The 24,760-nt window shown below is 49.9% G+C and overlaps 1 protein-coding gene across 13 annotated transcripts in view; it reads right to left on the bottom strand.

Moving 5' to 3' along the window:
- AGAP1 (ArfGAP with GTPase domain, ankyrin repeat and PH domain 1) overlaps positions 1-24,760 on the bottom strand; it is a 524,718-nt gene that overhangs the window by 297,686 nt on the left and 202,272 nt on the right. For all 13 annotated transcript variants that reach the window (XM_078071496.1, XM_078071497.1, XM_078071498.1 and 10 more), the window contains 3 exons: positions 18,676-18,761; positions 15,670-15,811; positions 11,129-11,263 (listed from right to left, as the gene is read on the bottom strand). In XM_078071496.1, the coding sequence (XP_077927622.1) occupies positions 11,129-11,263; positions 15,670-15,811; positions 18,676-18,761 (363 nt within the window). The remainder of the gene's footprint in view (positions 1-11,128; positions 11,264-15,669; positions 15,812-18,675; positions 18,762-24,760) is intronic.

Genomic DNA, 24,760 nt, shown 5'->3' with positions numbered 1-24,760 from the left:
GCCCCACCCCAGCCCTGCATGGCCACCTGCTCAGCCCCGCGTCGGACCACGGATGCACACCCTAAGGCGAGACACCCGGGCTGCCATTAGGCCAGCAAAACTCTTGGTGAGTTCTATGAAAAGCGTATGATGGACTAAATAATAAGTCTGTTTATTACTATACAGTAGTTTAAAAAAAGCGTATCTTTTGTCAATTTTTCTTTGAATCGTCTCTAAAGATACACACAAAGCAAAAAGCAAGAAGGGACCTAAGTCCCTTTAACCACAGAATATATCATTTCATCTTTATTTTGTCCTCCTCCCCATCCCAAAGAATGAAACTTTGCTTCTGTGTTCTTGTACTGCTGATCCAGTCACTTCACACGCTTTATGGAGTGTATCTTATTACAGGTCTAAATGATCTCTTAAACCACTGTGTTAGTTTTATTATGTCTGTATTCTCCGTAGTGAGCAAAAGGAAGAAAATATGCCGGCCAGAATCCTCCTCGCGCGCTCCTGTGATGCCCCCTAGTGGCTTCTCGCTAAATTACAAAATCAAGCGCTTGAAAGCAAACGTTTCCTTTCCTCGGTATTTCCGCCGAATCTCAGACACCCGGTCAGAGAGCCAACGTTCTAATACCCACATATTCCGCCAGGTGCAGAAGACATGTGCGCAGGTGAGCGTTTAGCACACAGCTCATTGGAAATAATTCACACGCCAAATAGGGTCACGTTTAACCCCAAGCCCCTCGGTGGTGGGTGACGTAGCTTAATTTTACTGAAAATAATTCCAACTTAAAGGAGCATTTTCACTCATTACCGGGTTTTAAAATGAAATCCGTGGCTTTCAACATTTCCGGAGCACTGACACGACATAAAGCTCAGGGAGGTCCAAACGCCAGGAGCCGCTTCCCACCCACTCCAGGTGCCCGTCTCTAAGGCGACACAAGGAGCGAGCTGGTAGCACCGCGCGTCACAGAAGGGACGGATGAAGTGCGAGGAAACCCCACTCTGAGGTCACGGCTACACACGGAACTGGGGACAGTCTCCCTGGGCCATCTGCCCTCTGGGGAGCTGGGGTACTCCAGGTGTAGAGAACCTACCAGAAACACCGAGGCCACATCGGCAAGAGCAGCAGGGCCCACCGGCTCCCGTGTGTCACCAACACGCCAGACCTTTGCCCGCCCAAGGGACCGACCGCCATCTCCTAACAAAACGCCTGACTGCGAAGGTGAGCTTATTTTCACATTAACATATCGATAGTAATATTTGAGACAAATTTAAAAATTATGATTATTTTCTACTTCTACGTGATGAAAGTTAATCCTAAATAAATGATGAAGGATGGAGACAAAGATTCAGGTAAAGAGCCATCCACTCAGGCACTGATCCTAAAGCACATAACTGGGGGGACCCCTCAATGTCTAATAGTGGATTGGGCCAAAAAAGTATTTCTAGTCACTCAATGGAATGCAATGCAAAAATGAGAAAATACATTGTAGAGAAAGTATTGATGTGAAAAAAGCAGATTTTACCATGTCATAAGGCCCGAAAATCTGCTTTTTCCAAACACACGGGCATGCAGACAGCCACACCCCCCACACCTTAACGGTAACAGCCACTGGGGGTGGTGTGATGGGTGGTTTTTATCTCCATATTTCACATCCTTCAAAAATCATCTCCTTAGGGGCGCCTGGGTGGCTCAGTCGGTTAAGTGTCCGACTCCTGGTTTCGGCTCAGGTTGTGATCTCAGGGACATGAGACTGAGCCCTGCATCAGTTCCACTCAGCGGGGACTCTGCTTGGGATTCTCTCTCCCTCTCTCTCTGCCCTTCCCAACCCCACGCACACTCTCTCTCTCAAATAAATAAATCTTTAAAAAAAATTTCTTTAGCAAATCTCACACAATCCAATTTAGTCATCAAAGTTTCTACAGTCTCTTTTTCTTTAGACAAACAAGTGTGCAATCCACCCTTCATAGCTGCTTTCTCCCTAAATCAGGGAAGATCTGCCCAGCTGTTTGGGTGTCATTTTCTCTTCACAGAATTTCCGGTGACTCTGCACTAACTACCCACAAGCCGACGTGGGATCCCAGAGCCTGCCTTCGGGGAAGCCCAGCGTCTGCTCCGGCCTGGACCCCCATACACTCCTGGTCAGCCCCCCACTGCTGAGTAGCGTGCACAAACATCAGCATCCACAGGGTAAAGCTATGCTTTCTGGTGTCAAGAACCTTCACAACTTCCCTCCTTGGAGGATTACTCTTCCTTCTCTTTCATGAACCGAACTTACTGGTGCTGCTAACCCCCATCATTGGCGGACAGTTCCTCGGTGAAGGGAGGCCACTAAGAATCTGCTATGTCTGTATTCTCCAAGGGGAAAATGTTATAAACAAAAGACTTCAAAGTAAGTTGGAAACACCAGCCATGAAGTGTAACATTTCTGACTTTCCTATTTAAGTGATATCTTCATATTGTGTTGATCAGAGGCTGCGGAGGGTTAAGTAGGTCAAAAAGTACATCATCGTTTAATCATTTTAAAAACATTAGGGAGAGCAGAATGGCGTGGCATTATGAATAGATTATGAACAAAAATAAAAGCCATTTGTATGCATTAATGATACATCAAGCTAATTCAAGCTGGCTCAAGTCATTAACAGGATCCTGGGGCAGGCCCCAGCTACGATGTACGAGGCCACAGCACGGACAAGTATGAACACAACCGTCTCCTGTGTCATTGATAAAATTAATTCTGTGAGCAGATCGGAGTCTTAACACGAACATCAGAATAGAGCACACTTACTAACAGTGTGTTTACTGATCTCGCGTTGGCAGGGCGGGGGTTAAAGCAGCATCTATGGGCACACATGAGCCGTGGTGCCCGCCCAAGGCGGCCCTAAGGGAAACGCAGCAGGAAACATTCCCGACTTGGGGTAAGAAACTGCCAGAGACAATCACAGCCCCTACTGACAACAGTCTACAGAACCATGAAACAGAAGACTATTCACGGTCTCCTGTTGTTTGTAATAACAGCACCTTGGTATCAAGATTTTAAGATGATTTCTTCGGATGTTACTCTGGAAAGAGTGAAAAACGTCACGGTCCTCTCTACCCCACCAGAAACTAGTGTAAGAATTACCGAGTCTCACACTTGATTCCGAGTTGTTACGGCCTGGAGCTGCAGTGTGAACCACACCCACCATGGAGATACTCCCCCTACCTCAACGCTTTCACGCTGGACAGGGGACTGTAAGCAAATCAAATGATATCCAAAAGAGTTAGTCCCTCTATAAACGTCCAGCCTCTGGGTCCACTGAACAGCTCAATGGATGAGAGAGAAACTCTCAAAAGGGGAAATTTCTAGACAAAGAGACTTCAAACAAGAAACAAGCTGATTTCATACTTGTGTCCAATTCATAATAATACCTTAAAACACTCGGATTATTCCAGGGTCATCACTTTCAACAAATTCTCAAATGAATCCTGACAATGTTCACTTACAGCCTGGCCGTTAGTCCCACCGTAACACGCTCCCCATTTGTCAAATGTGCGTGAAGACACTCGGCTGCAGGTCAGCTGCCAGAGGTCTGGCTCGTCTATAAGACGCTTGTAACTCAAACTTTTTTTCTAAAAATACTAATTTCAAAAGTTGTTTTTTTTTTTCTTTTCGTTTTGGTTTTGTTTTTTTGGCCTCTGAAAATAGGTCTTATTACCGCCAGTTGTGTTCATACTTGTCTGTGCCGTACGGGCAATGATACTGTAACTTTGGTATTAATTCATTATTTCATTTTGTGATTTAACCCTGTTCACAGAGAAAGTTTCTCTGGTTAAGAAATAAGCTGAATTTAAAGATGCACATACAAAGGGTACGGACAATATCATGTTTTATAAAAATAAACGATGTCCATCATTCATGCACTTTCCCATCCACACACAAACCAGCCTACAGCACACAGGAAACCCGCCCAGACCCAGGCCTTCTTGCTCACTGTACACACTCCCTCCCCACCCACAGGCTCGACCCTAAGTCTACTTAATGTCAACACCTGATAGGTAGCTTTTCAATTTAATGAGAGGCGTGGTCCTTTTGGAGGCAACGTGCGGATTCTAATTTCCATGGGACTCGACCACGTTAGAAGCTGCCAAGCAGCGACAGCCCCTGAACGCTGGTGTTTAACGAGGACAGCAGACGGCCGCCAAACCGGGGCCACGCCCGTGTTACAGGACTCAACCCACTACCCTCGGAGCGTGAAGGGTGTTTTCCTTCTCTGTCTTTCTCCTCCTTCTGCCCCTCCTTCTCCTTCTCTCTGTCTTTCTCCTCCTTCTGCCCTCTGTCTTGCTCCTCCTGGCAACTGGCTCATGTCATCCTTATTCTTAGAAGGTTTTAAAATATTAACCCCCGGGGCGCCTGGGTGGCTCAGTCGTTAGGTGTCTGCCTTCGGCTCAGGTCCTGATCCCGGGGATCAAGTCCCGCATGGGGTTCTCTGCTCCGCGGGAAGCCTGCTTCTCCCTCTCCCACTCCCCCTGCTTGTGTTCCCTCTCTCACTGTGTCTCTCTCTCTGTGAAATAAATAAATAAAATTAAAAAAATAAAATATTAACCCCCCTGAATAAAGTATAACTTAAGCACAGTAAAGTTTCCATTTGCCCCGTCATAACATAAACTACCCCTCTGTCCCATGAAACCTTGAATGTACAACGTTTCAATGCAATGAGGAGGGGGCAGTGAGAGTGCGCCAAGGGCAGGGGCGTGGGGACACGGGCACAGATGCCCCGAGAAAACCACGGGCAGAAAGGACACGCGGGCCGGACACCAGCTGTAAAGAGGGCCTATTCAGTTCCACTATCTTACATTAGAAACCCTTAAACTGTGACATAAATATTAGTTACTACAAACGATAAAAAAATAGAAATTAGCAAACACTGCATGACTCCGTTGGCCTTTTCTCTCTCTCTCCCTCTCTCTCTATACACACACACACACACACACACACACACGAAACGCCCAATGTACACATATATATGGCTTGCTTTTCATCATGGAAGATATCATTTTTTTTTTTTTTTTTTTATTTGAGACAGAGAGAATGAGAGAGAGAGAGCACATGAGAGGGGTGAGGGTCATAGGGAGAAGCAGACTCCCCACTGAGCGGGGAGCCCGATGCGGGACTCGATCCAGGGACTCCAGGATCATGACCTGAGCCGAAGGCAGTCGCTTAACCAACTGAGCCACCCAGGCGCCCGGAAGATATCATTTTTGAAAGAACTCCTTTGGAAAAAGAATTAACACAAAAAGAAAGGGACTCCAGTCTACCCCCTGACACAATAAAAAGAGCAACAACAAAACAAATAATAAAATAGGCCACCCCAACAATGAAAATTAAGCGGGTTCCAAGAAGGTAATGGAAGAGGCCTGACACATCCTTTAACAGCACAAACAAAAGACGGCGGTGTGAGCAAAACAAAACGGCACAGGATGATGCAGCACTCAGGAACAAAACCCCTGGCCTGCTCCCACTTACTGATGCTCTAACACATGCAATTAGGTCATACAAACCGGGCTCATTAATACAGCTACTCTTGTGCTGGACACTCCCGTAATTAGGACCAAGCAGCTGCAGAATTTAATGTGAAATGGGATTCTTTGTACATCAGGATATCAGTCTTTGGAAGCAGAGGACAGAAGGCAAACCGAGGCTCCCCGACTTACCGCAAACCCCTGGGCCAGTCAAGCAGCCTCTCCTGGCTCAGCCCTGACGTACAGGGCGTCCACTCGCGGGTGAGCCATCCGCAGGCAGGGGGTGGGGGGACAACTAGGGGACAGCTTCTATGCAGGTGCTTTCCAGAATGTGAACTACACAGCACGCATGTAAAGAGCTGGCGTGACTGTGCCGGGAGGCCGACGGGCCCATGCCGTCAGAGGGACGCCCGTCCACAGGACACTGCATGAAGTGTGTGATCACAGGAAGCCCGAGCGCCAGCCCCCAGCGCCCAGAACCCTTCTGAGGCTGCCGTCCAAAGGGCACATGCACCTCAAACTGAATGGTCTCTTTCTCACATAAGTAACGTAGAACATCTATCCTAGAGTGAGCGGTCTTCTGTGTGAGATCACTGGACTATCCAGTTACTCTGGGCGACAACACAGTGACAAAACCCAGCAGTCTTGGGGAGGGTCAAGCAGACAGATGGTAATTTGTAATTACCTAGATCTTGGCTTATAGGGATCTTGACCAGGTCTAAACAGTTATTGTCAGAGCAAAATGTTGTGCATATGGGTTTTCCTACTGTCCTACGAAGACAAGCTTAAGAAGGTAGGAGGTTAAAGCTTCACAGGGAAGTATGCATTAATGTCTAATAGGATGCTTTCAGTTGGGATTTAACAAGTGACTACAGTTTAGAAGATATGTGCAAGAATATTAAATTCTGTATACAAGGGGCGCCTGGGTGGCTCAGTCGTTAAGCGCCTGCCTTCGGCTCAGGTCATGGTCCCAGGGTCCTGGGATCGAGCCCCACATCGGGCTCCCTGCTCGGCAGGAAGCCTGCTTCTCCCTCTCCCATTCCCCCTGCTTGTGTTCCCTCTCTCGCTGTGTCTCTCTCTGTCAAATAAATAAATAAAATCTAAAAAAAAAAAAAAAAAAAATTCTGTATACAAAACAGGTGGCATCAGGATGCGTAACAGGAACGACCCATATACAAAACAACACTGTTCTACAACACAGACAAATCTCTATCAGCTCATTTTAGGAGAGGGAGGGAAGGAGAAAGGAAAAGGGCATAAAGTAGCCTGGATAAGGGAAAATTAAATATCTTGTACCACCATCAGGTTTTACTCATTCCATATGAAAGGGAAACCACTTCTCTTTATATATCAGAGATCTTTAAAATATCACACACCAGTCAGATACCATAATCTAAAAATTACAAAATATACCCCCAAAAAACTTAGGGGATCTATTGGCTCTACTTCACAAAATGTCAAAACAAACAAAAAACTGATTCTACATCATGCTTAGTTTGAAAAAGAGAACTACACTCTGACGCAAATCGCTATGCTCATCATACATCCATTATACAATCCCTGTCATCCAAACAAAACAAGCTGTAAGCAAGGACATTCAATGTAGAGTTAGAAATCTAAAAATGATTGGAAAGGGAGAATTCATCATTTCCAAAATCCAGCTTCAGGGAACTAAAATCCCAAATGCTCCCTCATGAACATGAGGAGGCAGAGTCCCAAGATGGCGCACAAGAACGGTCCAAGGGGTCCTTCAACCACTTACACACACGGCTGTTCACTACCTTTCAGCACGGCTTCGTCTTCTAGGAGAGGGATTTAATTCTGTCACTAAGTTATAATCCTTTTAGGTTGTCCCTGAATATCTAGGTCAAAAAAATCCCATCACCAACACTACCCTCCTTTCCCTACACAGAGACTCAACGAAAATGTCAGGAAAGATGTGCTCAATGCAAGGACTTCTTCCACGCAGTTGGTTCCTTTACAGAGTGAGAGAAACTTCTCTTGAATAGAAATCACAGCACCAGAGAAACAGTGTCTGCAGAGAGTGAACTTTATTTTTCTGTAATCCTGTATCTTCATGAATCCAGGCCGAGAGAACAAATGACCAGGGACTTTTGAAAAATTTCATGCCAAACACAGACATTACCGTTATAACATTAAAACTACAAAAGCCCGAAGTTAATCTCGCAGACATGGCTGGCGGCGACCAGAGCTGCACAGAACTGGACAGACGGAGAGACACGGGGTGGTGGGCCATGCGCAGCCCGGGCTGCCTCAATCCCCTGGTCCAGCCTGTGGGGCCCTGAGCTCCCTGCAGGGCTCTTCTGGGAATCCAGACAGACAGACAGGTAACCATGCCCATGTCAGTCCCGGCAGCCCAGATGCAGTAGAACCAGGGAGTATGTGATTTCTTAGAAGGTGAATCTTATTTACTGACCCCCTTCGTGGAGGCCAGACATTCTGCTCCACAAGCCACACAAACTCATCAGGAGCAGGATCAACGATGATCCCGGACCACTGCGAGCAGGTGACAGAAGGCAGCCTGGTCCTTCACACCTGTCCTCCACCCTCGGGGAAGGTGCAAGCTTCCGTCTCTGGGCGCTGGCCCTCCACCTCGCCAAGACGGGGGCCCTCCCCGTACTAGCCCCTCTTCTCGACCCCGAACCAGAGGCTTGGCATGAGCAACGCTGCTTCTCAGATGAGGGCATCCACTGCCTCCCTGCCTCGGGGGACACCCCTGATGCTGACGGAGACCCTCCATCCTGGATTACTTTCCAAGAGCCATGTGAGAACTACACCCTGGAGAGAAAAGTAGACAGACATTCTATTTCTCCATTAATTCTGCAATCTGTCTTCAGTTTCAGGATACTAAGAACTCCAAGTTAAAGAAGCAAAGACTACAGTCCCTGGTATCTTAAAAAATCAACCGGGGAGCCAGTCGACCAGAAAGCCTGGGGGGCAGAGACAGGTGCTAGGGAGGTCTGGCTGGTGTGAGAACCAGGCCTGTTTCCTTCTTTCAGGGGTATGTTAAATGTTACATAGAAACTACCCGCTCTTTCTCTTTCTACAATGCAAAGATATGAAAAGCACATAAATAAAGGCAAGTCCTAAGGCGTAAAGGAAGCCAGAAAGTTGAAAGAGAAATCTGAATGACGTGAGTCTGTGAGTGGGTGGAGAGCCTGCCGAGTGCGCCCTCCATCCAGCCTCCCCCAGGGGACCGGGCAGGACCCACATCACTGTGGCTTTAATGACAGAATGGTTAAAGCTCTGGGCTCCTCGTCCCAGGACAGGCATCCCATCCAGATACCTCTGGTCAAGCTTAATTTTTCTGAGCCTTGATTTCTTTAACGCTAAACCTTGTGAGGGTTTTTTTTTCCCCTTAAGGATTAAAATGGATCGTGACTGTTCACAATTTCTAAATACTGAGCACAGTCCCCACTCGGTCAGCAACTATTTTTAACACTAACAATTACAGAGTTCACGACTTAACAAAAAGACATACCCTATAATCCTCCTACCAAATATGCAGAGTAAACCCTCATCTTATTTTTAAATCTTATCTTCATATAAATAGAAATATTTCAAGGACAAAATCACAATAGTCACAAAAACTGTAGTATCGTGGGTATTATTTCCTTTTCTGACTTTGTACAATTCAAATATTTAATGGCAATGCATTATTTCTAAAATAAGAAGTAACAACATGTATTGGAAATCTCCTAAACCTGTGAAAACTCACGGTACGAGCGTCATGTGTTTTGTTAAATCACAGCAATGGAAACCCTCTAAGAGCATAAAGTAACGCTGTTTGGAAAAGCCCTTCCGGTCCTCCCCTTGCTAGCGCTCCGGCCTGCAGACAACAAAGTGCTTCCAGCGCCGGAGCCAGCGCTGACCGCCGTGCGCTCTGGATGCAGGGCAGGGAAGCACAGTATCTGGGCTTCCCCTAGTGTCAACCAACTCTTACGATTATGTATGAGCTCATTTATGGAAAGTTCACATTTTCGATAAATGCACATGTAAAGCAATTGTGGAGGATAAGCTCATCCACAGGATGAAATTCCGAAAATCTCCACCAGGGGCCGGCAAAGCCGCCGCAAAGGGCCAGGGAGGGGCTGTTTCAGGCCTGGCGGGGCCATCACGTTTCCACATCAACCACTGAACTCTGTGGTGGTAACAAGAGCAGCCCGCCCGTGCGCCCGAGAAAACACAGGAACAGGTGGTTGGCCAGACATGGCCCGTGCACCCAAGCCTGGGGACCTTCATCTGTAACAGCCCCACAGGGTCTGGGCTGCCTGCCCCGCTGGGCGCCCTCCAGGAGCCCCACGCGCCTCCGTGCGCAGCTCTTCACAGGCAAACATTCGAGGTGCCGTAAGCACGGGCGTACACAGGCCATGATGGGCTCCAGCAGGGATGGGGATGGCCGGGGCGGGGGGGCAGGGGCGGGAAGAAGGGCCCCCGAGCTGTCCCTCAGCAGGATGCCTCTGCGTCAGAACAGGCACCGGGGAGGCGGTGAGGACCCAGAGCACAAAGGCCTCTGCAGGACACACGGGCTGAGAAGCAGGAAGGGCAGGGAAGGAGGCCGCAAGCTGAGAATGGAACCGGCTCGTACAGAAAAGGGAAGAAAATGCGAAGTTTGGAAAGGGACCCAATCTATGAAATGTCATAAAAATAGTCAAAGTGTGGAATTCTTCCAATTCCATCTGAAAATTCATCTGGACATTTAAGAAGAGCATACACTGTCCGGTGTGGGGAGGTCCCAAACGCAGGTGAGCAATTACTACTTGCACTGGTAGGAACACGTCTTCGTCAGGGTTGGGGCCCAGCAAGGCCGGGATGACGGGCGGCTCAGGCGGTCTGCTCTGCCGCCGCGGAGGTCAGCCAGGTGGGGGGCGGCCTGGGAGTTACTCCCCACAACTCCCCGCGGACATTGGGACCCTCCGCGGGGAGCAATGCCCTTCAGGCTAGGGGAGTCGCTTTCTCCCAGACTTTCCTGACCCCTCCGGACCCAAGACCACCCCTCCCTCCCACCACCTCCCCCACGCCTTCGCCCATCCCCCTCCCGCTTCCCAGCCCGACTCTTGGCATCACGATCACGGACGTGACTGTCTCTGCCCCGTGGAGCCCTGCGCTTCTCCAGGAGGGTTTCCTGTCTGGTGCATGGCTGTTCCGGCTGTTCCAGGGGCGGGTGATCACTAATGAATTCAGCAACAAAGAAACAATTCTTAAGTCGTGGTGTTGGCTCTCAGCCATAAGTCTTAATGTGGGATTGGGTTTTTTTTTTTTTTTCGGGGGGGCCCAAACTTGACTCTCTTTCCTCTTTTGGTTTATTCTCTCCAAAGCCTAAGAGCGAATATTGAGGCTGTTTTTAGAGACGGGCTTGAATTAAGAATGAGCAGCTACGGTGGAGAAGAGATGTGTAGGTGGGACCCCGCACGTGCAGAAGCTAAGCTGGGCAGTGCCACACCGTGTGCACGGGTCACGTCACAGGCACACCACACAGGATTCCCAGCGGACTGCTGAGTCTTCTGAACACGCACGCAGCTGAGCGCCCCCCTGCATGAGGGGGGCACTCGGATTCACGCCGGGCGGGCCCTGCGCCGCGGAAGGGCACGTGGATGCGCGGCGGGGAGCGCTTACCGTCCTGAAAGACCCGCTCCACGTTCAGCCCGTAGGTGGCGCACGTCTCGTAGTAGGTACACCGCTTCAGGTCGCTGGAGAGCTTCCGCGCCCTGGCGTCGTCGATGACCCGTGGGTTAGTGGAACTTATGGCATCTGGAACAGACAGCACACGGTGACCATAAGCAGCCCTGCTGACGTCCCGCCACTTCAAGCCTCCAAGTAGCTCAAAACCTGCGCCCTGCTCCCGGGCATGTCATGTGTTTAAGAACCTGGAGTTTTTAAAACCTAGTTTACCCTCCAAGTAATAATCTCAGTCATTTAGGACAGTCTCCATTTGTAAAAATGTGTTTCACAGGATGCTGCTTCTGAAACGGAAATAAAGGATGCCCAGAAAGGGGTTAAGAGTTAAATGTGGCTCCAGAAGAGAACACTTTAAAAAGGAGAAAAAAACAGCCATGCTCACTGTGTGCAGGTGACGTCTGGTGCACAAAGCACTCTGCTCACTGCGTTCTAGCAGCATTACTCCCCAGGTGCAGCCATACACCTGTTCAGTCCGTGTCCACAGAGCTGCCCTCAGGTGTCTGGTCCTGTTCCGGGCACAGGGTTGCCCCAGTGGACAAAACAGACAAAACTTGGCTCCCTCATGGAGGGGCTATGAGGGTGGCCGGGGAGGGAGGCGGAGAACAAGACAGAGACGTGGAACAGCGATGAACGTTGTGTGGCCACGAGACCACGTCAGGCAGGGCAGGATGTTCGACGGTCCGTGTGCTCAGTGTGGATTCTCAGGGCAGCCCCACCCGCAGGAAGGAGGGAAAGGCCAACCAGCCACTACCTGGGGGGAGAGCACCTGGGGCAGGGGGGCAGCCAAGCACCTGGTGTGTTTACGGTAGACTGAGGCAGGCTGGGGTGCGAACCACCTTAGGTCTTAACGGAACCAGTCCTGGGCGCACCCACTTCCCGCAGGGTCTGTATACAGATGAGGACGTTTGAGCAACAAAACAGATGTGGGGCACCTGCCACCAGTCCCCTGAACAAAGAAAAACCAGCCTTCTTTGGCTCAGTGTCCAACATGCCTCTACCCCACCCCACCATGCGTTCCCGTGTCCCGCACATGCCAACAGAGAAAGGCCAAGATGTTAGGAGCGAGGTGTGAGACAACAGGCACTTTTTGGGGACTTTTTTCTACACGGAAGTTTTCTCCGCGGGCTTGAGGCTCCTGTGCCACGGAAAACGCCAACTGCTCTTGAAACAAAAACCCACCGAGAGGGTTTTCCCCACTAGTCAAAGGAAGAGCACCAGAACAACAGAAATCCCAGAGATAGCAACAACCTTTCAAACTGTGCTTATTCTGGGGCTCAGGAAGTGCACGTGACATTTAATTTTGTAAGTATAAAAAAGTGGCATCTTGAGGGAATAATTTATTCATTTTTACCCCCTCTTTCTCTTGCTTCCTGTTTTATTTTTAGCTCATGGAACAAGCCTGACCTGGCAGTTTCCCATAAAGAAATCAAGATTAACTCCGATTCAGGCCTCTTTCTCCGACAATGGCTTGTGCCACCTCAACAGATGTTCTAGAACATTCCCTGGGAAGGCCCCTTAGAGGGGTTTCTTCAAAGAACATCTTGTCCTGTCTTCTTGTCTTCCAGACTAAAAATTTGACTTGGATTTCACAACACTTAAGGAAAAGAAGTATTTTTTAAAGGTGCAAACATCTTTTAAGAAAACGGTAGGAAAAAAGGTTGAAATCTGTAATTTTTCAATGCTCTGGTGTAAACACATGCCGTAGTGTCAATCCAGCTTAACCTGACCTGGGGTCCCCAAAAGTCCCACAGGCCCCCTTCCTCAGCGGGAGGCCCACCCCATGCTGTCCCATCCTGACTTCCCAGGTGCAGCGACGCGTCTCCGCTCTGGCCACGTTGTACCTGCACCACGCGTCAGTTGGGGCTACACCAGCCTGGTCTCTCATTCCACCTGTAACTCTGCACCTGTTCACAGCTTGTGCCCCTCCCTCAAATCGATGTCATCTGCAAGCCTTTAAAACAGAACCAGCTTAACGAACATTATGTAACTACCTCATTCAGAAGTGTCCTGTCCACTTACGGACCCTCGCACAGCTCCCTGACTACACCCGGAGAGAACACGCATTCTCGCAGAGACACTCCTCCCACCCTTGGATGAGGCCACCGACCCCAAACACCTGGGGTAGGGGAAAGCTCAGAGTCCCTCATCTGTAACCTGACCCACCTCTTACCCCCAACACCCCACGAAGCCCGTGCAAAAGCACAACACACAGGCTTCACAGAGCAAGGCTGCAAGCAGCGAACAAGTACCTAGGAGTGGAACCTTCCAGAAGCCCACACTCACTCTACCCTCCTGCCACAGGGGCTTCTAGGGCACTCTGGAAATGAGAGGTCTGATTAAGGACCAAGAGGACCCCTCAGGTGAGGAACGTCCCTGCTTGGTAACAGTCAGGCCCTGTTCATTTGGGATGGGGCTGTGCTGACGATGGACAAAGTCCCACAAACGAACGTGAGGACACTGCGGGCATCTGTCCTCCACCCGGGCTCCCTGGCTCAGGTGCTCCCTCGCCTGTGGGCTCTCCAGAAAAATGCTCAGAAGACCAGCAGGATTAAAAAGGGCAAGTTCTTCCACTCGGGGACCACATCAGGGCTTCCCCGGAGTCTCTACGGAGCCTTCCACAGGCGTCCTCTACAGACACGTGAGCCAACCTGGGAGAGGCTCGGCTCTGCCTTCTTGCAGCCGCGGTGGGACACGGACAGCCACGCTCATCACCAAGGAGGGAACAGAGAGGCGCGCTTCTGCACCCCAACCAGGCCCTCAGTAAAGCTGTGTGTCGAGATACAGCCAATATAACAGAAGCAACCGCTGAGGTTACATTTACGTGCCCACGGTGCTCCTCCAGGGAACCCCGGCCAGAGCCCGGGGAGGTGGCAGTCCAGGTCACGGGCCAGGATGCCCTGATGCTGGGCCTGCGCAGCCCCAACACCGGGACCAGACACCCCACTCTCTACTACCCAAACCACGGCTGTGTAAGACGACACCAGTGGATCACACAGAGCCTTCTGGCCTAGACTGAGAAGTCCCTGCGTCCTAGCAGTGAGTCCACAGAGGAAAGGCGTTCTGAGCCTGAAATACAAAGCCCTGAACCCACAGAGCGTGCGAGGGGACGCCCGCACTCAGTCTCTGACTTTGCTCAGAAATGCCCTGGGCTGGCCCGCAGGGAGAGGTGCTTGCTGGAAAGGACTCGCTCCAGCTTCAGGGCAGCTCTAGGCAGATCTGCTGTAGATCCTGCCACCCACCAGAAAACACAGAATTTTCAGGATGCCAACAGAAACATGCCAGTTCTGTGTATTAGAACAAGAACCAAGGGCTTCACGCTGGCGCGCCCTTGTTTCCCGGCGGCCACTAGAGGGCGCCCTGGGCATAAAGAACCTCTTTCCCATGGAGTTGTAGGTGGAATTCACCTGCCGCTCTCCAGGCTTCAGTTCTGAGACCACCGGCCATTACACGTTCCCTAAAAGAGGGTGGGGGTGCTCCGCACGAGAACCCGACTCTAACATTTTATATCCAGCACACGGAGATGATGCTTCCAGTTGATCCCATGCTACCTCTGCTCTCACGAGACCCACCCGCCCCATGCAGGGCAGCGCTTCTCCGCCTGCGCGCACTCTCCGCGCACTGGACCCGGGACCACGCGCACAGCTGACCGTTCCTGCCTCAACACAGCCAGTTTCTCGTTGAGAAAAGTCTCCCATCAGGGCACGGAAAGGCAGACCAGATGTGGACGTTCTCAAGGAATTAACAAATACGGCGTACGAACAACAACAAAAGGAAGGCATAATCCAGTTTTTCCTGACATGATTATTAAGTTACCCATACTGCTGACAAGGCAGTTTTAAAGTTAACCTGCATCTGGTTTTTGAAAACATTCTACATGGCCTTAACACCCAGATGGTGGACTCCAGCGCATCCGTGGATCTGACGGAGAACAAGGACACATCAGGGATGTCACTTTGCAAGAGGCCAAGTTTTAAGTGGCCTAGCAAAAAACAAGAAATGCGCTCTTACAGGGTAATTCCAGACTCTGAGGTACCTGCTAGGTAAAAATTACACAGAGATCGTAACACATAACAGAGCAAAATAAAACAAAACTCTGCTGTGTATAAGAAATCAGCAGGATTTTAAAGATGTACTAAAAGTTAAAATCGACAACCTCTTAAATTGCTTATAAACTATTTGACATAACCGAAAGAATTAAGAGATCCTACTACCGGAAAAGAAAATAGAATTTTTCTCGAGAGCACTTGGGGAGGGTTTTCTTCTGAGGGTGCTGACCGAGTGATTTCTCCACAGAATCAAATCAGGAAATGGGACAAATTCAGTTTCCTGGATTCTCACTGGAAAAAGCCTTCAGGAAGAAATTATTTCTTCTTTACACCGTTTTCAAATTCCTCCAGGCCACAACTATGGGCCCTGAGTCCACTTACTGCTCAACCGTGGGGTCCTTCACACCCAAGCTGCACGGGGACGGCACTCACCCTGGGTCCCCACCAGAACCAGAGGGATCTCGCTCGTGTTCCGATAGTTGGCCATCCGACTGTAGTAGTGGTAAACGGTCTGGAAGCTTATCTCATCCTCTAAGCTGAAGACAAATATCACAGCGTCCACCCACATGGCAAACTAGGGAGAAAAGAGGGCAGAGAGAAGAAGGAGCTGAGTGACAAGGCTGTCTGTTGGGAGGAAGGGTGGGGACAGCGTCTTCGTGAGCACAGGACGCGTGACCCCTTGCTCAGGCCAAGTCCGATGGGTGCCTGACTTCGGCCATAACACGTGGCTGCAGCATATCCTCCTCGTAACATACCTGGAATGGGACCTTCACCCCCTTCCCACTCAGGCCACCCCAGGCTCCTAGGAGCACAATCCACACATGCTTTCCCATGGGAACGTCTGCCCTCTGCCCCGATCCAGCCAGCCACAGTCGTACAAACACAAAGCAAACCCAGCCTCGCAGAGGAGCCTCCCCAAATCGGAAGACAGGTGCTGACAGTGACCCTGGAGCTTTCTGTTTCACACTAACTCCCTTCCACAGTACCCCCAGGAGCCTGGCTGGACTCCTCTGAGATAGGGCGACTCCTCTCTGGGCTCCTGCGGTCTCTCAGAAATCCTCCACCCAGGCTGTGGCCCACTCCTTCTCACAAGAAGAGGTCTTTCTACCGGAAAGATCAGCTGCCACTGAATTTTTTTTTTTTTTTTTAAGTAATCTCTACACCCAACGTGGGGCTCGAACTCACTTCCAAGAAGTGCGGTGAAGCTTGCCCATGCGCATGAGCACCCGGAGAGCGATCGTGGTCCTCCGGGACCGGAGGAAGGCTGTGTGAAGAGTCATGTGTTCCAACAAGTGAGCCAGCCAGGCGCCCCTGCCAGTGAATTCTTAAAGCCCCCTCTGAGGTAGGATTACTTATGGTTAGAGAAATACACAAAGCTAATTAAGAAAATGAGCAAAAATCAGGGAAAAACATTAAAATCCCACAACAACCTGACTCTTGCCATTTTATTCTTGTTTTACCTGCATCCAGGTGAACCCTCCATCATATCTACTTTGGGGCAAGTTACTATTGCCAGGCACGTACTATCTCATTCAATACTTATAACCACTTGTAAGGTTGGAGCCTAGTGAACAGAAGGCCCCGGAAGCTCAGCAGCCTCCCAGACTCACACGTGGTTGTGGCAGCAGAATCGAGAGCAGGTCAATCCGTCACCAAAGACCCTCCTCTTTCCACATGAAAATGAAAAATAATAATAATCCTGTTTACTTTCTGCGAGAAGCCACTGTTCCTAGGTAAGTTTTTACCAGCCTAGGCATCAGCTCAGATATATTTGGGGGAATTTTTTGTAGGTTAAGCTCTGACTTCACATGTGACGGAAAAGTGATTCAGTTGTAAGTGAAAATTCTACGTGATAAAATTTAAATAAACGTGAAGTCCCAAGGATAACAGTAGAATTAAATGAGATCAAGATCTTGTTAAGAATGAATCCCCGGACAGGCCTGATGCCCCTGCAAAGGGCTCAGGACCCAGGCCGACAGCGGCATCTCCTTTCCCCTTTCTCTACCTTGAGGTCTGTTTTCCCGTTCTCTTCCAAGAAGTGCGGTGAAGCTTGCCCATGCGCATGAGCACCCGGAGAGCGATCGTGGTCCTCCGGGACCGGAGGAAGGCTGTGTGAACCCCCATGCAGAGGAAAAGCAAGCCGCACCCCACTCTCCCATGGGTGGGTTCTGGCTGCCCCAGCACCTAGCAGGTGGTGAGCGCTCAGTAAGCAGCCCTACCCATCCCAATGGCTGCTCCCACCAACGGCCACACACAAAAAAGCCAGTTAATTGGCACTTTTTACACAAAGCTAAGAGGACATAGTAGCCACAAAGAAGTCTTACGATCTTGTTCGTGAAGCTATTATCTTAGGTGAGTAACATGAAATATTCTGGAACAATGAAAAGACCAGGCTTCCACATGCCTGAGAAGGGTAACTTGAAAACAAGGTTCCCCCCCATGAATATTCAAGCATGCTCTGCCTAATTTTGTACAAAATCCTGTCCATAATTTTGAAAGGCTCCGTGCTGATATCCCCGCCCACAGAAGAAATCTTTAACTAGGGTACGCTTCTGGGCTAAGTAAGGCTCCTGAACAAAGTACAGCTAGAATAAAGGACTGGTCCTCAGTGAACTGAGTAAACACGTTCTCTCGGCCAGAGGCCAAGACAGAGATCTCTGAGGGGGCCCTGGTTCTATCCCCGGGTTGGTGCCATCGGCAGGCAAAGCACCTGGGTCTGTGCCCCTCCACCACGTCCAACCTTGGGCAAGATGTCATGGCATCAGTGTCCTCCGTGAAGACAGGACTCCTAAGAGCATCCTCCCCAGGGTCTTCTGGAGGATGACATGAGCGGACTCTCACAGGGCAGGTGTTCACCCACGTAATATGTGCTTGGCTAGTAAATTATGACATAAGTAAAATAATAAACTGGAGATTAAGTAAACTAAAGAAAGATTTTCCACACCTAAGCTTTTTTATTTCCAGGATGCCCAGCCTTCAGGGAACTTCCAAAGAAACCACACTATGCCACACATTGGTTTTCAGTAGGGGTTGACCACGCCACGAAGCCCGGCATGGTGGCCCCCATCAGATTTCCAGACTTCAGACCAGCAACTTTCTAAATCATCCCACTGCTCTAGGGAATAAACTGCTTACAGGGAACGGGAGAGGACTGTGGACATTTCCAGATGTCACATCAACAGTCGACAAACCAGCGCAAGTTCTGTTGTTCTTTCCATCTTAAAAACGTGAAAACCAGCCACGGAGACCTAACTTCCCCCTTGGATTTTATGTGAAGGAGCAACAGAATTAGTTTATTAGAGAAAACATGTTCGTGGGGCCTCTAGTCACCTTTCTTGCACACACCTGACTGATTTCTAGAGCCACCTGTTGAACCAGAACTTGAACAAGGGAGCCAAGGTGAGAGGCTGCTTACCGTTTTTTGCTTGTAGTACTCACCTGCGCCTCTGGGGGGCCCCCTTCATCTCTAATCAGCAGCAGGTAGCTCTGTCCATCAACAACAATCTCTTTCTTGAATCGGCCACCTGCCACACACAAAACATCCTGTTACGGAGGAAAGACGGGGTGTAACGAGGGCAAACAGACGTGGGCTTCGCTTGTGGAAAAATACACCCTCGGCTGTCGCCCTGGAGGCAACTCTCAATATTTAGGACCAGCAACCACTGGATTTTAAAAGTACTGAACTCAGATTTTAAGTATTTGTCTTTAAGGACCCGTGTTCACTTCTGGTTAGAGTCCACAGCCTCCCAGGCAATGCCAGGGTCACCCATGGCTGAGAATGGAAGAATTTTAACGTAGGCTTTGTTTGTAAATTCAGGAATTCTCTCTCACTGGGAACACGTTGAGGCAGAGTTCAGAAACACAGCACTGAAATGATCATTCTCTTGTTGGGTTCGCAAAACTGAAACGAATTTTTCATGTTCCACAGGTGCCGAGTCTACAACATTTTGATAAATTCAAGAGCTGAGAACCTGTATTCTCCTCAAGAGAAACCCAGTTTTTGAAAGGAAAACACAGAACATCATGGGAATGGTGTCTCCGTATTCGCGGGGCACGAGTACGGGGGGATGCTGAACTACCACACACGTGTTAGACAGAACTACGGGATGGCTTCTCCGCACAGGTCGAGACAGAGCAGGGCAGCTGGCTGGCGACGGGGTTAGAGAGCACGCTGTGTTAGCGAGAAACCACCAGGGACCCTGCCGGGGCGCCGTGCGCGCGCGCGTGCATTTGTCGGAAGGGGGATCTGGCCCTTCTCATCTCAGCCCCGCACACGCCCAGCTGGGGAGGGACACGCAACTGTCCCGTGCGTCTCCTCGTGGCGCCCCGGACCACACTGCCAGGCCTCTCCCAGACACAGGAAGGACGTCCGCTTCCGCGTCCCTCCGCATCTCCAAAGACAAAGCACCCTTCGAGATTCTGGGCTCTGAGTCCACTCCAGCTAACCCTCACCAGGATTCTGAATTGTTTTTGAGAGAAGAACGCATCAGCACCTGCTCTCATTCTCAGTCCTCGGCACAGACGCCTTCCAGAAACACTCCCTAAACCCCGGATGACCGCGCCCTGGAGAACCACGCTGGCCCCAGAGGCTGCATGTGCGCCCTCTGCCTCCCGGGGCCACCCTGTCCCCTCCGGATGGGCGGCTGCCAGGTGCCCTGCGGCTGGCCAGCCGGCGGACTAACCTTTCAAAGCGGGCCCGCGTCTGCACACACGCTCTCCTCTCCTTCCTGGGCCCGCAAAACACACGTTAAGTCTGCTCAATAACAAAAACTGAAGACAACTTTCCAACATTCAAACAAACAGATAAACGCTCATTCTGCTCCCCTGCACGGCCAGCCCCGAAGACCGTGGGCAGAGCACAGAGGATGGTCAGATGGGGGAAGGTGACGGCGTGTTTGCTCGCTGGATCCAGACAAGCTGGGCCCACTTCCTGCGCTTGTAGAAAGACTGGCAGATGACTCCTGGTCCCCGAACCACAGACTCCGTGTAGGTAGAAAAGCACAGCATCCTTTTCCCGCTGGGCTGCCGTGATTATAAAATGAGCTGGAAACCCCGGGCACCAGCAGAGCCCCCGCGCCCCCAGTGGGACGCAGCCACAAGACGCCGACGCCGCCGGGCCGGCTCTCTGTGCGGATCCCGGGGCCACCACACGCCACCGCTGGGACATCGCCGTCCTTATTCACCCCTCTCTACCTCAGTGTCCCCAGCTGTAAAATTTGGCCCCCATTCCACCTGAAGGGCAGCACCACTGGCAAGGATTATTAGTGTTATTCAAAATTTCTGCCAAGAGTTATCACTTGCTTTTATAAAAGATACACTTAACATTTAATAAACCTAACTTACAAAAGAAAAAATGTACAACAGTTGCAAGAGTAATCAGGATCATTTCTGTATTTTTTAAAACCTTTAAAAAAAGAAGAGGTGCTGGGAACCTGCTATCTCTTGGTGAGAAAGAATCGAATTCAACCTTTCATGAAATAACAATGTTAGATGGGAAATCTATACTTTGGGAAAAACCTTTTCCTTCACATCTTGTTTGTAGAGATCTGACGGGTCACACTGAGGGGGACAAGGGAAAAGCCACAGGAATTTGCGTACAAGCTCACAAATCTTCCCTCTGATTCCTGGTGGGTTGATCTTGGCACCTGAACGAGGATGACGGCCACTACAGAGCAGCCCAAGGGAGCAGAGCACTTCAGATCAAGTCTGTCGGGAGCAGATCTGATGCAGAATTTAAAGCTCTCACATCACAGGAAAATACTTGTGCTCCAAGTGAAAGGATTTCAAGGCAGTTCATGTGTCACATCAGCTGGGCCCTCCGGTGGCAGGGACTGGTCTAGGCAGCACCTCGCAGATGTCCTTTCAGTAACACAGTCCTGCCTGTGCTCAGGAGAAACTGAGGTAAGGGCTGAGCTCTGGGGCCTTCAAGAGGGCACGGAAGCCTTGCTGTTCCAGCAGGTATTTTAAAAACCCCAATAATCACTAAGCGTCCCTCAATCTGTTAGGTTGCTAATTATCACATCCTAAAAGAGCAACGTTAATTTCATGCAGTGTCCCACCATTACCTCTGTTATGGGTGGAGCTGTGTCCCCCCACCCCAAATTCATATCCTAACACCCAGTACATCAGAATAGGATCTTATGTGCAAATAAATTCATTGCAGATGTGATTAGTTAACATGAGCTCATACTAGGGTAGGACGGGCCCCTTACCCAGTGACTGGAGTCCTTAGGGAAATTTTGGTGAAGATGAATGCAGGAGCTTTATAAGCCAAGAAACACCAAAGATGCCCCCAAACCACAAGAAGCCCAGAGACAGGCCTGGAACAGATCCTCCCTCACAGGTTCAGGGGTATCAACCCTACCGACACCTTGAAGACCTTGGACTTCTGGCCTCCAGAATGGTGGGAGAATCAATCTGGGTTGTTTGGAGCGCCCCCAGTTGGTGGCCGGAGCAAACTAACAACCTTTGGTACCTAGTTTCTGTTCTCATGATCCTCCTAGAGTGAGCTCGCTCACACACACACACACACACACACACACACACACACACACACACACACAGTCTCTCTCTCTCTCTCTCTCTCTCTCTCCCCCCCCACCTAGGTTATCCCTAGAACATTTCAAAACCCCCTTTATTCTCTCCATCCCGACTGTCTGTACTTGTTGAAATCATCCAGGAGTTTCCTGCCTGCCTCACACTTGCCCTCGGCCGCAGGCCTGCCCCCACAGCAGTCCACAATCTGCAGGATCCACACCACACCACAGTTCCTACCCTGAGCCCACGCTCTTCTTCGTCGCCCCGGGACCCTGCCTCCCCACTGCCTGGCCTTGCACCCCCAGCAGCTCCCTGATGCACTAGCATCTGAGGGCACAACGGCCACACACACCTGTCACCAGTCTGGGTGGCCTCCAAGCAGGACGTGAGCAGCGGAACCTGTCCCTGGGGCCACCTGAGTTCCCAAACTACCAGCATCCCTCCCCGACTTCTCCCTCCCTGGGGAGCAAGAGCCTGGTGGGCAGGGGTCAGTACCCAGCTCTCCAGGAACGGAATGGCTTGGAGCTGAGCACCTCCTCCTTGCATGTCCTACCCACAGACCTTGCTGGATGAATTTCACATCCCTTCTTTCATTTTCTTCTTTTCAAGTGTGTTTGTGGAGTCTTGTTATCAAGTTATGCTTGCAGATAGTTCAATCACAGTATTCAAGTCAAGAAAGGTTTGCAAGGACCTCTCTTTTTGTTCCTTTACAATCTCCAGCTTTGTAACCTCAGCAAAGGACTCACCTAATTTACATCACCTCTAAAAGGAGGGGTGATCCTTTCTTCCACCTCTAAAGGTCCCTCCCAATTCTAAAATCACTTTACGTTTCCCCTGAAGGTATATAATTAGCATGTCTTTTCAATATCTTAAAATTACAAATACTGGACACCTGTAATTGGCTTACGTGATTTTTCCGGTACTATACATACATCAGGAAAAAAATTAAATACTCTTATGCATTTGCCGTGAGCCCAAATATTTAATAATTAGATAAAATTCAGCCAGGTGCTGAAGTACCCAGGGTGTGAGAAGAAAGAACATGATTAATAAATGTTATATATAAATAAACTCCTACTGACCGCTGTCAGGCTCCCCTGGAATGTGGCCACCGGGTACTGGGAGAAACGTGGTCTGGCACGGAAATAAAATAAGACTTTAAAACTCGTTTTCTACAGTTGAGAAACACAAAGGGGAGAGCCTCGGGAGGAAAGCCTGTGAGGAACTGAGCTGCTCTGGCTTCAGTGGGGGCCATAGCTCTTGTTACTTCAATGCAAACACCCTGGCCCATCCCAAGCATTAGATCTTTGCCTACCTTAAATTTAAGAGGACACCACCAAACTCTGCATCCAACTGCACTTTTCATGTAGGGTTTTTTGATGCCGATTTTATAATCCAATTTCCAATTATTTTCCTGCAGCTCTATTCTGCCCAGCTTTGTGTTCCTAACACGCAATGCCCAGCCTTCCCCATGGCCAACACTGTAAACCTGTTACGTGAATGGCGTTCAACATTCTCAGCCAAATATTATTACATAATATTAAATTACTTCTGGGATGATTTTACTTCTAGAGTGTCCCCAAACCTGACCTCATCTTGGAAACAGTCCGCATGGGTTGGCCCAACACACCTGTGTACAAGTGTGCGGTGGGCACGGCAAGCAGGGGTGTGCAGACCCTGGGGCCACGGAGCCCACACGTGGCTGCTGGCCCGCTGGCTCGACCCCAGCACCAGGGCCCCGAACCTGGGATGACATCCCTGTGGGAACGGAAAACAGATGTCCCTCTTTCCTTACGTCGATTCCTTCCAAAGATGCGGTGAGGCCAGCAGAGGGAAAGAGCACCACACCCAGCATTCAGAGAACAGACAGATGGGCTGCCCCACTTGCCTAAACTCAGCCTCACGTGCAATTTCTGGTTCACCCAAAGGCAAGTTTTCAGGCTTCCCAGAAAACTTCCCTGTTGACCTTTGTGTGCCCTTGAACTTTCATTCTGAAGGGAGTCAAGGTCTTCGTTTCTCCCAAAAACGGGTGAGAGGCGAACCTGGATGCTCCCACCGAGAACAGGGACGCTGCCGTGCAGGTGCTGGAACAGCACACCAGGAGGGACACGGGCTTCTGGTTTCCAAACATCTTTCAGAAAGACTTGAGAACATCTCTTACCATCCAACCGTAATAAAACACTCTAAAGGTTTCGAGGTTACTCTCCTGAGTCCTGGCCTCATTCCTGGGAACCAGTTTAAATTTGGGATGCTGGGGTAAGTAAAACAACTGGGTTCCTTCTCATATTTAGCTCACAGTCAGTGGGCTCGCTCCTCCGTGGAGGGCGAGCCCCACACAGAGGTGTAAGCGCTCATCTGTGTTGTCATTCTGCTTTAAGGGGGAAAAAAGAGCACAGTGCATTTTCCTATTAAAAAAAGCTTTCTTGGGCGCCTGGGTGGCTCAGTTGGTTAAGCGACTGCCTTCGGCTCAGGTCATGATCCTGGAGTCCCGGGATCGAGTCCCACATCGGGCTCCCTGCTCGGCGGGGAGTCTGCTTCTCCCTCTGACCCTCCTTCCTCTCATGCTCTCTGTCTCTCATTCTCTCTCTCGCAAATAAATAAAATCTTAAAAAAAAAAAAAAAAAAAAAAAAAGCTTTCTTGGGAGTGAACACTGGGAGGAACAGATGTTTGACATTTCTGTTTCTATCACTTCGGCTAATTGGACCGAAAGCTATTAATGTATCGTTAACAGTTCTCTGAGCAAGAGAAAGTGATGCTAGTAACAGAGACCTAGAACACTCGAGAGTCCACAAAGCGTTTTCCTTCCCACATGCTCTCTGCTGTTGCTCAGGACACCTGGTGAAGCGAACATCGTTACCGACATCCCCATCTCCTGGGGAGGAAAGGAAGGTCAGATGCTGACCGAGACTCCCCATGCCAGCACGCCGCAGGAAGGAGACCCAAACCCAGATGTGCCCACAGAACCCTGTCCTCCTCTCTCTGGCA

The sequence above is a fragment of the Halichoerus grypus genome, chromosome 4 (genome assembly GCF_964656455.1).
Source record: "Halichoerus grypus chromosome 4, mHalGry1.hap1.1, whole genome shotgun sequence".
Classification (NCBI taxonomy): domain Eukaryota; kingdom Metazoa; phylum Chordata; class Mammalia; order Carnivora; family Phocidae; genus Halichoerus; species Halichoerus grypus.
Note: the sequence above shows the minus strand (reverse complement) of the source record. Positions and strands in the feature narration are given on the sequence as shown.